General features: G+C 42.0%; 1 protein-coding gene across 3 annotated transcripts; it reads left to right on the forward strand.

Annotated features, from left to right (window-relative positions):
- The first annotated feature begins 3,821 nt into the window (after nucleotides 1–3,821).
- Nucleotides 3,822–17,030, forward strand: LOC123969940 (serine/arginine repetitive matrix protein 2-like). 3 transcript variants are annotated; one of them, XM_046047726.1, is made up of 9 exons: nucleotides 3,822–4,013; nucleotides 7,426–7,639; nucleotides 7,911–9,323; nucleotides 11,089–11,150; nucleotides 11,450–11,488; nucleotides 12,054–12,257; nucleotides 12,944–13,738; nucleotides 13,769–13,866; nucleotides 16,757–17,030. In XM_046047726.1, the coding sequence occupies exons 3-9, from the start codon at nucleotides 8,352–8,354 to the stop codon at nucleotides 16,990–16,992; spliced, it is 2,406 nt and encodes an 801-aa protein (XP_045903682.1). In that variant the 5' UTR covers nucleotides 3,822–4,013; nucleotides 7,426–7,639; nucleotides 7,911–8,351; the 3' UTR covers nucleotides 16,993–17,030. The 3 variants fall into 3 exon arrangements, with proteins under 3 accessions (XP_045903682.1, XP_045903681.1, XP_045903679.1); XM_046047725.1 differs by having other exon boundaries at nucleotides 7,407–7,639; nucleotides 12,944–13,866; XM_046047723.1 differs by having other exon boundaries at nucleotides 12,944–13,866.
- The last annotated feature ends 337 nt before the right edge of the window (nucleotides 17,031–17,367 follow it).

Here is a 17,367-nt window from a genome sequence, read left to right on the forward strand (position 1 = left end):
CTTTTTAAAGACTTGGGTAGCCCTTTTGCATCAATTATTGACGTTTAGGGATCCACAGTCAAGTTAGCAACGCTTAGCAACAATAAATATGCAATATCCGGTTACACTTTCAAGATAAAACGTAACGTTTCGATACATTGCCATGTTGAAACGCGCATAATTAAAGTCGTGAAACGTTGCAGTTTCGTTAGGTTTAGGCACAGAAAGTACTTGGTTGGGTTTAGGCAACAAAACTACTTGGTTAAGGTTAGGAAAAGATCATGGTTTGGGTTAAAATAGCTATGTATGTCAATTAAGACTTAAGTTAACTAACGTTAATGTCAATTTACCTCACTCACCTAAATAAAAACATTTAATGTTTTGTTTCGCACGGGACACAAACCCTGTTCTCCTGCTTCAAGGTCCGGGTTCTGGCCCTCTATCCACCCCAATCACCTCCTTACTTCGTCTTTTCTCTTAAATATCATACTTGCCTTTACCATCAAAAACTGACACAACAGGGCTTCCCTCAATACATCGAACTATGACGTCAAAGGGATCCCTAGTGCGTTTTCTTGATGTGGCTGTTTATTAATGAAAAAGTAACAATAATATTCAAAAAAAACATGGTTTTACATAATTTATATAATTGCCTAATATATCTAAAGAAACCTACTCGAGGTCTCAGGACCTCTTCCCCCGGGCCCGCCGAGACTGAATGACGGTCCTCAGATCCGTCTTCCCGGGGGCGAGAGCGCCGTCTTGCGTCCCAGGTTGGTTGAGGGGGATCCCACAAAGCGACACTCTGCTTCTGGCTGTGGCGGTAGGTGCTGGATGAAGGCTGCGTCCGCCTTTCCTGAGCCGTCGCGGTCCTGGCGTCTGACCGGCGGGGGAGATATCGCTCAAACGCCTCTCCCTGAGTTTTGGCGTGCTGGAACCTGCTGACGACAGCATCCACTGCTTCGCCAAACAGGCCAGAAGGCGAGAGGGGCGCATCCAGGAGAAAAGCCCTCTCCTTCCCCTGGATGCCCGATAGGTTGAGCCACAGATGGCGCTCCATAGCCACCAAAGCTGCCATGGATCGGCCGATGGAATGGGTCGTTTCCTTGGTCACACGGCCAAGTCCGTCGCTCTACGGAGCTCCGTCAGGTCCATGGTATAACAGCCAAACAAGCAAGTTAAAGAGAGCATCAGGGAAACTTGAGAGGAAATGGCGTCTTACACATCAATAAGATTCTCGTTTGTTGTGGCAGGATAGTCTGAAAATGTATAGGAAGGCCCTTCACAGCGCCAGAGCAACTTATTACTCCAAATGAATAAAGGAAAATGAGAACAATCTCAGGTTCCTCTCATACACTGTAGCCAGACTGACGGGAAACCACAGCTGAACCAAGTGTCCCTCTTGACTTCAGTAGTGATGCATTTTTATTAACTATTTTAACAACAAAATTTTAATTATCAGAGATAAAATTCAGCATCTTCTGTCTTCAATGGATGCCAACCTGACCTTAGTTACCTCAGAGAGAGAGAGATTATTGTTATTATTTATTCTCCTGCAAATTAGCGGGAGAATAAGATGATCCAGCTGTGGCTTTGTGTGTGTCCTCTCTGCTCCACCTGAAGTGGCTGTGAGCTGCACTTTATCAGAGGCCAGAGGATCAGAGAGAGAGTATCAGAGGACAGAGAGAGCTGGAGGACAGTGGAGGTGAAGTGGTAAGCATGGAGTAGCTCAACCTGTAGGGGAGGGAGGGTCATTTATGCTGGGGACATGTAGCCACCACTTTTTGAAAGCATTTAAAAATATTCTGAAAAATAGCTTGCACCAACAAAAAAAAATGCTATGAGAAAGGTTTATTTGCACAATAAGCCTGCAATGCAGTGTAAATATAGAAAAAATCTCTATATTTAAAAAAAAAACTAACTTAAGGTAAAAATATATATATATTTTTTTATATTCTTCTTCTTCTTGTCACCTGCCACCTAAATTTAGTCCTTCCCTTTATAAAGCTTGGAGAGTGACCAGCCCGATTGCCACTCTGTCTCTCTGTACATCAAACATAGCTTATATAGGATATGTTTACATATCTGTTAGGTACCATACAAGGGTTTGAGTCTGCAAAGTAAAAGGTCAAACCCATAGAAGGGTACAGTACTGTTTTGAGGTATGAGGTCAAATTCTGTAGAAGGGTTCAGTCCCTACATAACCACCAGTCACTTATCTCCCCGTAGATAAGTGACTGGTAACACCTCCCCAAGACACCGTAGACACCTCCTCAAAGGTCACTGACCCTCTGTCTTGCTGCTACAGTGCTATTTTGAACTGTTATGAGTCAAATGCATAAGTATTGGATACTACAGTGCCATATGCACATTAAAAAAGACCATAGGCTACTTTAAGGCATGACTGCACGTATAGACTCAGCTGGGATTAAATTAAATGAGAAAAGTACCTACAGGAAACATATCTGACAGTAAAACAGAATGCGGCCTAGTTGGAGTGGAGTCTCCTCAGGTGTCTTCTCACCTGGTCAGCAGTGAGGGTCACAGATTGGGGAGGGGAGGAGTCGTCAGGCTGGAGAGAACTGTTAACCTGAGAGCCAGAGGAGGTGGGACTAGGGGTCTCCCAGGAGGGTGGGGGACAGTGAGAAGGTCGAAGGGGAAGTAGTGGGTTAGAGGGCAGACAGCAGCTGAGTTAGTGGGGGGATGGGCCTGAGCCATTGAGTCAAATCTGTTAAAGAACATCTGTTAAAGTTTGTTGGCCCTGTCCAAGCTGTCTTCAACTCCTCTGCTGCCAGTCGTCTGAAGCCAGTGATGTTCCTCATGCCGCTCTAGACCTCCCTCATGTTGTACTGCTGGAGTTTACGCTCTAGCTTCCTCCTGTACATCTCCTTAGGCCCTATCCACACTACTCTGTTTTAGTTTACAAACGGAGAATTAAAACGAAGACGATCTTTGTCTACACCAGCTTGCACAGTACAGAATCTTTTAATAAAAATATGATGTCAAAAACCCGGTCAGTAGCATTGTGTTTCTGCTTTGTAAGACCCAATCAGAGAGCCGAGCGTGAGCGGCTGCGTTTCCAAACTTCTCCGTTTTAGGTCTTCGTTTTTGTCGTTTTCATCTGGACGGGAGGTGCAAACGTAGCAAAAGGTTAATTCGAAAACGCAGTAGTGTGGATGGGGCCGTCTCCTTGATCTTGACCTTCAGGTCCCCCCTGAATGGCCCTCACCTCTTTCCTTTTACCATCTCTGAAAGCCCTCCTCTTTGCATTCAGGATGTCCTTGATGTCCTTTGTTACCCACGGTTTGTTATTTGGGTAACAATGGACAGTTTTTGCTGGGACAGTGCAGTCCACACAGAAGTGTGATACACTCAGTAAGCCCATCTATGTCCTCTCTATGTGGATCACTTCTTTAAAATTATTTGGTGTAGTAAGAAGTTATGTCAGACAGCAATATTAGGCTAATTTGGCTCAAATGTTGAGTGTCTATGGAATCAAATTATATAATCATCATCCCATAGGCATCCAGGAACTGAGCAAAACTTAACAAGTAGGCTAGTGTGGGGTAAGCTCAATGTGTATTTGCTGACATATAAAATAACATTTTATAGGGCTTTTTGTATCTTGAAGTTGGTCATGCTTAGGGTAACATAATGTAAATAGCTACAGTTGACAAATTAATTTGAATTTAATCAAATGTAAGTTTTTGGAGAAAGGCATTTTTCCCAGCTAGTGGTGTAAAAAAAATTGTGACATTTTGTGTTTTTTGTTAGAATTACCATGGGGGAGCGTCTTACCCCATGTTACTCTAAAGATGGGGCGGGGCGGTGCCAAGTTTTGTCTGAGGGGAGCCCGTAGTCTCAGACTTTGAAAACCCAAAACGGTTTGCCACGAATACACGCTAACACAATAGGTGGCGGTATGTGGTATAAACTTGATTTGCTACAATAAACGCACAAAAAAGGAAGAATCCTCCCAGCAAACAGCCCGAGGACGAGTTTCAGCGCATCTGCTGAAAGACAAGTAACAGAAGGTATGTACCGTAAACACAGCTGCTATTTTTTTTTGTTTAGAGGCGGAAGATGATCTGGCTTTGACATGGTTTAACTTTTTCTGTTTAAATGACTCTAACTGTGGAAATGCATAAGCCTACATCGGGACGTGTTAACAGTAGGATCAAGTGTTGCGGCTGAAAACTTTTTCTATGAATAGGTATCGACCGACGGCCTGTAAAACTGACTTTGTGTTACGCAGAGGCAGAGCAGAGTCTCCAGATATATCTGTATTTTATGGTCAATAAATAACTGGTTGAACTCGACACTTTGTCTCCTTCTGATCCTTCTCATCCTTCTCATTAAAACACTCGGGGAAGTCGGCGCACTTCAAGGTATTCTTACAAATTTATATTTCTTGTTCAGAAGAAGGAGTGTATTATGCCGCGTCCCAGACTGCTTGGAACTGGGAAATTTCCAAGTTGAAATATCCGACTTTCAACCTCAAAGCGTTCCAGGTGCGTGGTGGTGCGTGACGCCGAAAGTGAACGAAAACCATGGCTGAAAGTGTAGCCTACACACAGCTGCACCCTCAGCAGTGCCTTTGGTGTTAATTAAAAGGATGGCAGTTTAAATGCATGCAAACAACTGACATAAATAGCCCATAGGTTACTAGTTAACTGTGTACCCCTGTGGGAAATCCGACTTCAAGTGGCGTTCCAGGATAGTTTAGTTGGAATTAGTTTGCAATTTGCAGATTTAGTTTGCAATTTAAACATCTAAAAACTGAAGGGTCTCCGTTATCTGTGTGGGACTGTGCTGCACTTTATCAGCGCTGCTGAAGATAACGTGCGTGGATTTGAGATTTCCGCCTGATCACAGTTGTCAGTTGGTTTCGGTTCACAGGCAATATGCAGTCCTAAACTGTTTCAGGCAAACGATAAAGTAGGCTACAGCAGAGTAGCTTATAGGACAGGCAGAATATTGTGCATTCTCAGTACATAACGACGTTATCGTAGTATTGCGACATCGACATTTCAGAGAACACAGATAAGTGGGAGAGATTCTGTGTGCAGAAAGTTTTTAAACGTGAGCAGAAATCCTACTGAAACACAGGACCTGTTAAAGTCCATGAGTTCATAACTGAATTAAAATGAATTAATTTATCATTGAGTAGAAAAGGTGACACATGCATAGGCCTATATAAATAGATTACAGAGATTTGATGGGGGAGGGGGTAAATCCACTGAAGCTAACCAGCATCAATAGAGGACAAGATGGAGAAGTGAAATAGGCTATGTGAGCGTTTCAGGAGATGTAAAACCTTTAACTGTGCCAGATGTATTCAGGTCCTGTTGCACACTGCTTAACTCTTCTGCAGAGTAGGCTACAAATTGAATTGAGTGAGATCGGTGGAGAAAACTATTTAAACTGCATCCTATCGCTGTCCTTGGATAGGAAAAAATAAACTGCCTGCTCCTCGCTCACAGTAGCATTTTCATATTCACAGCATAGGTTTCTTTAGGAGGGGAGGCTCCAGGTAAAAAGATACAGTAAAGGCGTCTTCTGTCTTTTAATGAGAGTTTATCACCACATTTTCATATACAGAGAAATTACTTTGTTTTTTTTTTGCGTCGCTCTCCGATTGTATTGTAAATGTAATACTTTTTTAAATTAACAATGAACACACACATTACGATTCTGCAATAAATAAGCACATTCTATCCTTTGGTAAAACGCAGTTTAGAACATCAAATATAAAATAGCAAGAAAATTATTTCCCACAGGTGCAACACTGAAGTGCAGAGAAGGCAAAGAAAATGAGTAGTGTTAGAAAAGTCAAAGTAGTAAGAGAGGGTCAGTGAGTGCAATGGGTTAATTAAAATCTTCTTGGCCGATGTCTGTCTTTTAAAAGTCTGACTTATGGCTGTTGGGGTGAAGTAATTTCCCCTGCGGTGGTATATTGTGGCTCAACATAGACTATATAAAAAGTGGCTCAACAGCGTGGCATGCTGTATTATTATTTTAGTTTTGTTTTGCAAATGTGGTGTCTGAACAATAATGCTGCGATGATGTGTTGAGAATAAACCCGCTTGACACTGTTCTTGATCATAAAAGTTTATTAAATCAAAGAGTTCAGCATCAATTACAAGCTCTGCAGCAGCTTGGAGAGTGACCCAGCCCAATGGCCACTCTGTGTCTCTGTACAACAAACAAAGCTTATATAGGATATGTTTAGGTATCTGTTAGGTACCATACAAGGGTTTGAGTCTGCAAAGTAAAAGGTCAAACCCATAGAAGGGTACAGTACTATCTTGAGGTAACAAAACAAGGGGTTAGAGGTCAAATTCTATAGAAGGGTTCAGTCCCTACATAACCACCAATCACTGCTCTCCCCGTAGACACCTCCCCAAAGGTCACTGACGCTCTGTCTTGCTGCTACAGTGCTATTTTGAACTGTTATGAGTCAAATGCATAAGTATTGGATACTACACAAATTACTTAATTTATGATAATAGGTGCAGTAATGTAAGTGTATCTGGGGATCTCACCTCGCTGCCCAGCGAGCCTCTACCTGCAGCAACGTCGCCAAGCAAATTCATATCATGTCTCACACATGGCTATTGTTACTTTCAGGGCATGTCTATCAATTAAATTAACATAGCGCTGCAACATGCATATACACACACATACACACCAGTGCACAGAATGGGCTTCTGTCGTAACTCGCTGTAGTATCGCTAAAGGTCCACAAAAAGCAACATGAAAAAAAATCGGATAAACGCATCCAGCTCATTATTTAGTTTGCTTCAAATGACGCTTCTCACACAGTTTCTTTTGGCTGTCCCTCAGTATTACATCCAACATTGCCAAGCCTGCCGGCTAACCAACAGAGTAAACAGTAAAACAACATAAAAATAGCTACATTTACAGCTTCACATGCGCAAATATTTTTGTAACTTTTCTTTAATGAAAACTTCTTCACTTTTTTCATTATTAGGATCCCAATTAGCATAAGGATTGGCTATACTTCCTGGGGTTCATTCAATTCAGTGACACCAAGGGCATGTGCTTATGACATATAGGCTCTTCCATACTGAGTTGCTGCTGTCACTACAGTGGCCTTAAGCTCTGGCAAACCAGTCATTGCTGGGTAGCATGAAACACATCACTACCGCTTCGCCAGCGCTGACACAGACACGAGATTTAAAAACTCAGGTATACTGTGATTACAATAACATTTACCTGGTGGTAATAGGCTTAATCAGCACTGTGCGAACCCGTGTGTAACAGATTTTCATTTATATTTAAAAGTCCTGCTTTATATGGAAATGTTGTCTTACTGCTGGTGCCAAACAAACAAAAGTGTTTCTAACAGAAATGACCACCGAAAGAAAATAAGGTTGTCTGTTCTGGATGTTCCCTTTTAACAGCAACTTCATTTATTATAAGGACTGGAAGACTGGACTCAGAAGCAGACGTTCAATTCCAGGGATTAACAGTTTATTGAAAGATGTCGGTTATGGATACGGAGGCGGGGGGCGTCGGAGCAGAGCAGAGGGCAGACCAGGCAGCGGAGGTCACCGGGTGAATTTCCGGGCAGGAAGTGAGCTGAGCGTGGCAGTATCTCCAGGCAGGCAGTGAACCTGAGCGCAGGGAGGACAAGGTAAGTTAGAATCTCACAGAGAACACAAACAAGAGATTTCACTACAAATGATAGTTGGCCGCAGCGCAAATACCACTATGGTAAGGTGACCATCTTGCGTGAGGAGTGAGGTGAAGAACCGGTCTGATATACTGCAGAGTCTTGGTTAGACACAGACAGGGAGACTAACAGGAGACACTGGGAGGGAGGAGAACATAGACACAAGGGGTAAGGAGGAGAACTGCAGAATCACAACATCATTGCTTTTGTCTCCTCTGTTCTTTTTTGCTAGAGAAGACCAAGAAGTGAAATAGACGGAATGAATGTGGATCCAACATTCAAGAGTGGACGCCCCAAGACTTTCCAGATGATGGATTTGATCCATCTAGGAATGTGAAGTCCAGTCTCATTCTAATCCCCTTCGTTTTTTAACTTTTGGGCTTTGCACTGTTATCAGAGCGTTGTGTTCCTTCTTCATCTCCAGGGCCCCTAACGAGCCCTCTACTTGGAGGTCACCCAGGGAGCTCTCTCCTGATTAGCCAGCAGGCTGTGTCATTGTGGCTGTCTCAACTGAAAGCCAATGCTAGCACTGACACAAATTAAACAACACTTTCCACCGTTGGCAGCCGAGCTGCAACCTCTGCTGCCATCTCCAACACACCTGCTTCCTACATATTGATGGCAGCCCCTTCCCTACCATCAATCTCCTTAAACCTCAGATTATTGCATCACCATGTCACATCCCCTGTATAACCCCTATTTCTCCGAGAACCAAAGTTCCACCCAGGGGCAGTTTGAACTCTCCAGTATAAGGACAGAGAGGGACCCTCGGAGGGCATCTCGCCTTGAACCTGGAACTTGCTCCCAGCAAGTATGTCTGCTCCGATCACAAATGTCTCAGTCAGTGAGCTACAGGCCTGAACAGAGTAAGACCACAATGGATGATGAAATAGACGAGTCTATAGACAAAAGGCCTACTGCTAATGACCCTACGTTTTATTCATCATCTGTCCCATCTAACTATGCAAGTGGTGATGATGGTAGATTTCATGCGCCCAGCAAAAGAGAACATAATATGCAAGGGTATCAAGGGTTCTGTGACTTTGACTATCGAGTGGTAGACAAACCAGCAGCCTCTACAGAATCCAGTCAACCCAAACACACTAAATCAGCTGCTAACATCCTTGCACACTTTGGACTTGAAAAAGAGGACTTAGATCATCTCATCTTTTACCCTGAAGACCAGCTCAATCCTGCTAACCTGACATCCATCTTGCGCCAAATTAGCATTCAGAAGGCCAAGAGTTCTACAACAGCAGTTGGGCAGATGAAAAAGCAACAGACCCAGCAGACGCAGAAGCAGCCATCATTGCAGACGGGGCAGGAGATCAGGCCTCCAGTTTTTCCTGCTGTGAAATCAGTTCCCCCTGATCCTCTCATCCCCATCATCACTGATGTTTCACAGGCCATGCAACGTCCGGTGTCTATCCCTGGTGATCCTCGCCCCATTGCTCTTCCTCCAGGCCTGCCTCAGCCAATTACAGATCACATGACGCTGCCGACTTCCAACAGGCAGCCTCAAGCAAAGGTGGCCGTCTCCAAGGCTCTGCCAACTTCTGCCATGATACATGACTATGACGTGGGATTGCCGAAAATCTTTCCACACACCTGTTCTCTGTGTAATAAAGAATGTACTCATATGAAGGTGAGTGACAGTGAAATTTTGCATTGTTTATTTCAAATAACTATTTCAAATCTAAGATTGTTCAGGGTTCCCACGTGTACTGGAAAACTTGGAAAACAGTTGACTGATTTCCCAGTCATGGAAAATGAGAGAAAATGTAAAATGTCTTGGAAAATCTTGTGTTGTCCTGGAAAATTATTTTAAATTATGTTGCGGTTACTTATTTATTTATTTATTTATTTATTTATTTCAAGCAAAATAGTGTGACAACAGAAAAGATACACAATAATAATAACTTATACACTTACGCTTGAAATGGAGTGGGAAGAAGTAAAACTTATTAAACCCCACCCCAGTCTATCAAAGAATTTATACATACAAAAAATAGCTGCTTCCTTCATCAATAATCTCAAAGAAAAAATATTAATAATAATAATAAAAAAAAAATAATAATAATACCTCATTTAGAAACAGTGGATGCACAAGTCAAAACCACACATTCATACCATACATACTAATAATATACAAATATTTCCACAGGTAACAATGCTTATCAAATACCAACAATGGTAGACGAAATACCACAAGGGTAAATAAATGACAACTAATCCAACAATCTACACAACATGAATACAATCAAACCTCATTGTCATTGTAATGGAACCAGACCTTTCATTTGTAAAGACGTTTGAAATTGTGAATGCCTTGACACTGCTTTAATTCAAGCCCCAGATTATTCCTCAATACTTAGTTATGTTGCGGCAGTTTGGATTTTTCAAAATAATAATAATTACATCACATTATTAGAGATATCAGCAATGCTTTCATTAACTTAATTCATTTTACATCTGACAGTAGGTATCTTTTTTTTTATTTGTAATATTATTATGGAGCCAAGCTTCCCTTTTTGTGTATTTTTGTTTCCTAAAAAGGAATTCCAATTACTACTAAAAATACTATTGCCTCTACTCCTCAGCGAATGTGTTTTTGTCCTGATCCATACTTTATTGCATATATAGCATCCTCTGCTGAGATGACCTTCACTAAACCTCAGGCAACTGCATGATGCCACTGTGGTGTATAACATATGTGCATTTGACCAGTTGATATATTGTTAAAAATAATATTGCAAGAAGCATGTGTTGGAGAAATTGTTATCTCTTTTTGTTTTTCGAGACTCAATTAAGTCTCGTAGGGGGGAATATGTGGTGTATAACATATGTGCATTTGACCATTACAGTTTAAAATAACACTCTAGCAGCTGGACAGAGGCTCAGTGAACTCTTAAGGGGGGAGTAGTGATTGATGGGTGTGTAAAGAGTGAACCCTCCTATGGAATTTGACCTCTGACCCAGTGTTAGGGGGAGTAGAGTTTAGTGTGAATGAAGGGACTGTACCCTTCTGTGGTGTCTAACAGATGGTTACACTTATTCTACAGCACTGTGCCCTTATATGGATTGGAGCTTTAGATTGCAGACTCAAACCCTTATATGGTATTTAACAGATACCTAAACATGTCCTATATAAGCTGTGTTTGATGTACAGAGAGACAGAGTGGCCATCGGGCTGGGTGACTCTCCAAGCTGCTGCAGAGCTTGTAATTGTAATTGATGCTGAACTCCTTGATGTAATAAACTTTTATGATCCAGAACAGTGTCAAGCGGATTTCTTCTCAACACATCATCGCAGCATTATTGTTCAGACACCACACCACATAAAACTTTCCACTGATAGCGGTTGTGATGATAATCATATCTAAATGATGTGCGTCTGTTGTTCTGACTAGGATTGGCTCACCCACCAGAGCTCCCTCCTTCACCTTGAGAGCTGCAAACTTCTGCGAAAACAGTCAGTCTTTTTCATTTAAAATAAATTTATTATTAATTATAATTTTTCTTTTATACTTGTTGCCACTTTTTCTGAATACTTTTATGCGATGCCCACCAGGGATGCACCAACACACTGTAGAGGAAAGAGAGAGACCGGATTGCTCATTGCTAAGAGTTCATACACACATTAAGAAGGTGTCTTTGAGATACCTCCTGTGATTGTCTTATAGTCTGCAGAACCTGTATAGTTCCTTGATATCCTTTGATCTTAAAAAGCATCAAGCATTTATGTGTATGTAAGTATTTTTTTTCCCACAGATACCCAGATTGGGATGGTGGGATAGCGCCCGGTCCCAGGTGAATATCTTACATTGCTACATGTCGTGTTAACTCACAGTACACATTTTAATCTGCCTTTCTGTTCAGCCAGAACCTGCTACTTTTATGCTCACACTGCAGAGATCAATTGACTGGCCACAATGTGAAGGCCACACTGAGCAGAAGTACAGAGCCCTTAGTCGGTTATGTCCAGGGACAATACCAATATTAAAACAAGATGGCTTTTATTGAACGCTGTTAATTCGTTCAATTCTCTTATGAAAGAAAAACATAAGAAGAAGCCACAGATGTCTGGAAGATGCAGAAGATATGGTCGGTCTGTCCTGCAGCCAAAGTTCAGTTTTATATCATTGCAGTCCAAAAAAACACAGTTTAAGCCACAACATGTAAAATATACTCCAGTAATATCAATACAAGCTCACTTTAGTTGGGTCTTTTGACAGCAAAATCTGTACAATGTCTTCCTCGCTGTAGTTGTAGCGAATACAGCAGTAATGAACCAAAATTCTAATTTGTAAAAAAAAAAAAAAAAAACACTTTCCTGTCATTTACCTATGCTTTTCTCGTCCTTTGCTCTCTTCAGGTATGCAGGTAAAGATGCCAAACCCTCAGCATCAACACCTACAAAGAGTTCCCAGTGTCGTCTCAAGAAAACCAGGCATGGAAGCAGCTCCTGTTCCAGCTGTTCAAGCTCGCCCAGCCCCCGTCGCCAACATGGCTCAGAGGTTCAAAGGGAAAAACGCAGCAGCCGATCACGATCGCTGCACAGCTCCAGATACAATCGCAGGTTTGTCAGACATACATTTTTAAATGAACAATAACCCGGGGAAAAACACATTTAAGAATTGATGACCATGTTTTACAGTAGCTGTGACACTGAACAGGTGATACTTTTCACTGTCATTAGGAGCACACGCGGACATTGTCGGGAGTGCATACAGGCATATGGGGGCATACGCACTACTGAGTGACAGTATGGGTTGCTGTGATGAAAGTCAAGCAAGTCAAATGAGCCTGTGATATAAATGTTTTTACTTTGATTTTCGGTATGATTTTGAATCCAGCCCTCAATTGGTTGGTGATTTTGGTTTCCACTGACAGTTGAGTAATTTTATTCTCACAGAATTATACAATGTACATAAAAGATTTTTAACTCTTTTATTAATCGAGATCTGATGTGTGATTTAAGTGATTAAGGGAACTTAATCATTTTTGAGCAGTGTATTATTTGGAATATATTTTTTTGCAAAATGAATGATTTATTTTAAAATTGGCCTGTTGAATATTGATTGATCAGTTCAACAATGTATATTCACTGGAATCATACATAGGTATCATCAATATAGTGAAAACTTCCATTTAACCCCAAAATTTTGCTTGATGTTTTGAACTGCAACTTGACTGGTTGGCGCATCAGGTCTCGCACTCATTCTCACTCCCCATGGTATGTGTGCCCATCCCTTCCCGCTATAGGTCACATTCAAGTAGCCCTGAGCGACAACTGTCGCCGTGGAGTAGGGACGAGAAGTGGTCCTCACCTAGAAGGAAGAGCCGTGAGAGACAATCTCCACCAAGGACAAGCTGTGAGAGACCATTGCTAGCAAGGAGGAGCCGTAAGAGACGATCTCCACCAAGGAGGAGCCGTGAGAGACAATCTCCACCAAGGAGGAGCCGTGAGAGACAATCTCCACCAAGGAGGAGCCGTGAGAGACAATCTCCACCAAGGAGGAGCCGTGAGAGAACATTGTCACCAAGGAGGAGCCGTGAGAGGCAATCTCCACCAAGGAGGAGCCGTGAGAGACCATTGCCAGCAAGGAGGAGCCATAAGAGACGATCTCCACCAAGGAGGAGCCGTGAGAGACAATCTCCACCAAGGAGCAGCCGTGAGAGACAATCTCCACCAAGGAGCAGCCGTGAGAGACAATCTCCACCAAGGAGCAGCCGTGAGAGACCATTGCCAGCAAGGAGGAGCCGTGAGAGACAATCTCCACCAAGGAGGAGCCGTGAGAGACAATCTCCACCAAGGAGGAGCCGTGAGAGAACATTGTCACCAAGGAGGAGCCGTGAGAGAACATTGTCACCAAGGAGGAGCCGTGAGAGAACATTGTCACCAAGGAGGAGCCGTGAGAGACAATCTCCACCAAGGACGAGCTGTGAGAGACCATTGCCAGCAAGGAGGAGCCATAAGAGACGATCTCCACCAAGGAGGAGCCGTGAAAGACAATCTCCACCAAGGAGGAGCCGTGAGAAACAATTGCCTGCAAAGAGGAGCCGTGAGAGACATTTGCCACTAAAGAGGAGCCGTGAGAGCTCATCGTCCACAGCAGAGTCATCCCTTCAACGAAAGAAGTCAAGCTGTGCAGAGAGACTGGCCAAGAAACTACTGCAAACATCAGGTTTGAGAAATTGCAAAAACTTGAATACATCTAGGAATACGGTACAAATCATGTTTAAATGTTTACCTTGTTACTGAACATACTGCACCTGTTAGAGAGATATATACACAGGTGCATACCACACATTTCTTTTGCTTATGGTGTAACAATCAAGAAAGCTGAGATCACTTTACAATGATAATTAACTCTCCATTTCTTCATCTTACAGTAGAGACTCTTGTAGTGATACTATACTTTGTAAATTAAATTCTGAATAATAATATTGGGAAATATTATATCATAAGGACTGGTTTGGGACACCACCTGAATCGCCGTCCGCCCAAGCCCTTCAGGACTCCTTGGGTATAGCTAATAATTACACAATTATCACCAGTGATTAGTTAGTTTTTAATTGTTCAATTATTATCAGTTAGTTTAATCAATCAGTCAGTCTCAAATCTAAGGGTGAATCCTCTGTCCAGTGACCTGGACACTAAACAGTACATGCGGCCTCTCGAGCTAGTCTTTTGCCAACGGGGATTCCCTTCGTCTGGTTGGAGGTTGTGAGAAACGCTTGCAGTAAACGGGACAGTAGCCCTGGTTTGGTTCTCTGAGTTAGGTAGGCTACTAGTGTCGTTCTCAACTCAGTTGACTTGCCTCCAAACTCTGTCGTTGGGAGTAGGCTAGTGAAAGTTAATTCGAACTGAAATAAATGCTTTAAAAGAAACTTGGTTGTTTTCTGAATTAAAAGTTGCATTAATTAAATGGTCTGATAACTTTAAACAAACAAAACAAAAGGTAAATTCACTGAAGGTTCGCGGGACTTCGTGAATATGGCTGTTGCTATAAGACAAAGACAACTTGCTATGGGAGACGTCTGGAGAGAGGAGCGAAGAGCAAGAGAGAGTCACCCCAAAGTGACGTCACGTCAAAATGTGGGTCTTAATTTTAACTAGAGGTGATGTCTTAAAAGCCAAATTTTCACGTGTCTTAATCACATTATCTTTCCACCATATCAACTCTTTTCTTAAATACCATAAACAGTTATACAGTCCTTAATTTCAAGCATTTGATATAAGGAAAGGAAAAGCTATTGTTAAACGATTAGAATTGTTACAGTTAAAATATTTCATAGTGATCATAGCAGAATATCTGAACTAAATACTTCCGGGCAAGGGCATCACTTTGTGCTGAAAAGTGGTGGGGACATAGGGGTCAGATTAAGCCTAGTTCACACGATTTTTAGCCCTATTTGCCGCTCGGTGACCATCGGGGGTAAATCAGTGATCGATCTGTGGTCGCAAGTCGTTATGTGTGAACTACACAACGACGCATCAAAACGGCTCCCCGACACATTTCTGACACATCGCCAACATCTGCCAGATATCTGGAGGAGTCGGCCGACTCGACATCCACATCCAGCCAATGAGAGCAGGCAGCTACTTTTTCACCGCAAAACACTTTTTACTCACCTCTAGCTCTCTCTGTAGCTCAGACAATCCCTGCTAATCCATTCTTTCACCCTTTCTTTATCTTTATAATAACAAACAACAGCTGTTTGGTGTGTAGGTCGCGTCATTTCCCGTTTCACATTTCACGTGTGTTTTCTTGACAAAACGTGGTTTGGAGACCTGCGTCGGGTGACAGAGTCGCTGTCAGCTCGTGTAGTGTGTGACCCCCTGTCACCAATCAGTCACGTAGTGCGAATGCCACAACGACTTCAAGACTCCCGTCAAAAGACGACAAGTTGTGTAGTGTGAACAACACGGCAATCAGCCGATGCGGAGTTGTGTAGTCTGCATGAGCCTTTAGGGGTGTGAAGAGACACTTAGCTCACAAGACATCACGATATAAGGTTCACGAGAACGAGACGAAAAGATCCTTAAACAGTGTTTTAAAGATCTCTTCAATGCTGAGATATATGAGCGGGGGTCTAGGGTGACCTCCCTCAGGAAATTTTTATTTCTAAACACTTAATTTCATGCATTCTGGTGAACGTTTCTGCACGAATTTATGGATGGAAATGTTTTTATTTATGTAAAAGGAAACACAAAATTCAGGGGGCACGTGACATTTCAAAATATAATAGAATATAATGCAGTGCAGCTCTCAGGCATTCTGTGTTTCTTTCAGATCTGGTTTTCCTGTAGATCAACTTTTCTCTTGTAATATGATCCCTGCTGAGGCAACACATATGTAGGCATGATTTAGTCTTCCCTCCTTTTTTGTCATGTTCAAAGGGAGAGAACAGGAAAATTGGTCAAAAAGAAACTGTCAAGAAGTTGTTAAACTTACTGATTGGGGCATGCATGTTTTATAATCAGTGGCTTGTTTTAAGTTACTTTTTTTGGACAATGCACATTTGTTTCTTCTAATTTCTTAATGTGCAAATAAACCTTGCTTCTGGGATAGTATTGATTGTTAGACGTTAATAAGAAATATATAAGAAGGTATGAAACATGGCAATAGACAGACTTTAATTGATGAATACAAGGAGAAGTTTTAAGAACAATGGCATGTTGTATCTCTTTTCTCCTCTGGGGTTTCATGAATGGAGACTGAAGATAACTTTGATTACTTAAACTCTAAATTCAATCCCTGGCTCGGGAGCTGGGAAAATTACTTAAGTAACACAGGATAATACTTTAGTTACATATTCTTTATCCGATTTCACATTTTTCCTTTTGGTGCATTTTTTTAGTTTAAGCCTGTAAAAAGAGACTACTGGGTCTGGGTGTCCTTCCTTTGCCATTTCTTAGGGCTGAGGTCCCCTTGTAAAATAACTGATCTCACCTTCTCTTAATGTGAAATATGTGTGCTCACTAGTTGTTAACTACACTCTGAATAAAACTTTGCAACCACCAAAATGCTGCAATTGTCTGATACTGTGTGTTCGTCTTCGTCCCTCTAGCGGTCCAGTCTCTGTCAAAGCAATCTGACTTGGAGGCCGTAGTTAATGCTCTGGTTCCTGCCTTATGCGATGAGCTAGCCAAGAGAAAGTCATCTTCATCATCATCCTGTTCACCTACAGCAGAGCCCTCTAAAGCAAAGCCCAGCCTGGAGAAGAGCGTACCAAGTTCTACCACAAAGACTGAGGTTGGTGTGTGTACCAGGAAAATTTTAACACATGAACAAAGACCAACCTAAAGTTATACCTTTTACTATTTCTGCATTTTCAGAAAAGACAGATGACATTAAAGGTTCAGTGTGTAATATTTCTGAGGATCATTGGACAGAAATGCAATATAAGATCCATAACTATGTTTTCAGTGGTGTGTAAAGACCTTACATAATAAACCATTATGTTTTTATTACCTTAGAATGAGACATTTATATCTACATAACCGCAGGCACCGCCTTCCATGGACGTTGCCACATGGCATCGTCATGCTTCTACAGTAGCTAAAAACACTACAGAGCGCATTTCGTCACTACAATCTTCTTTTCAATCAATCAGTCAATATTCAACAGGCCAAACTTTTTTTATACTTTTTATAATAGACTGTGGTGCAGAAACAGTGA

This window comes from Micropterus dolomieu, linkage group LG04, assembly GCF_021292245.1.
Source record: "Micropterus dolomieu isolate WLL.071019.BEF.003 ecotype Adirondacks linkage group LG04, ASM2129224v1, whole genome shotgun sequence".
NCBI classification, from domain to species: Eukaryota; Metazoa; Chordata; class Actinopteri; order Centrarchiformes; family Centrarchidae; genus Micropterus; species Micropterus dolomieu.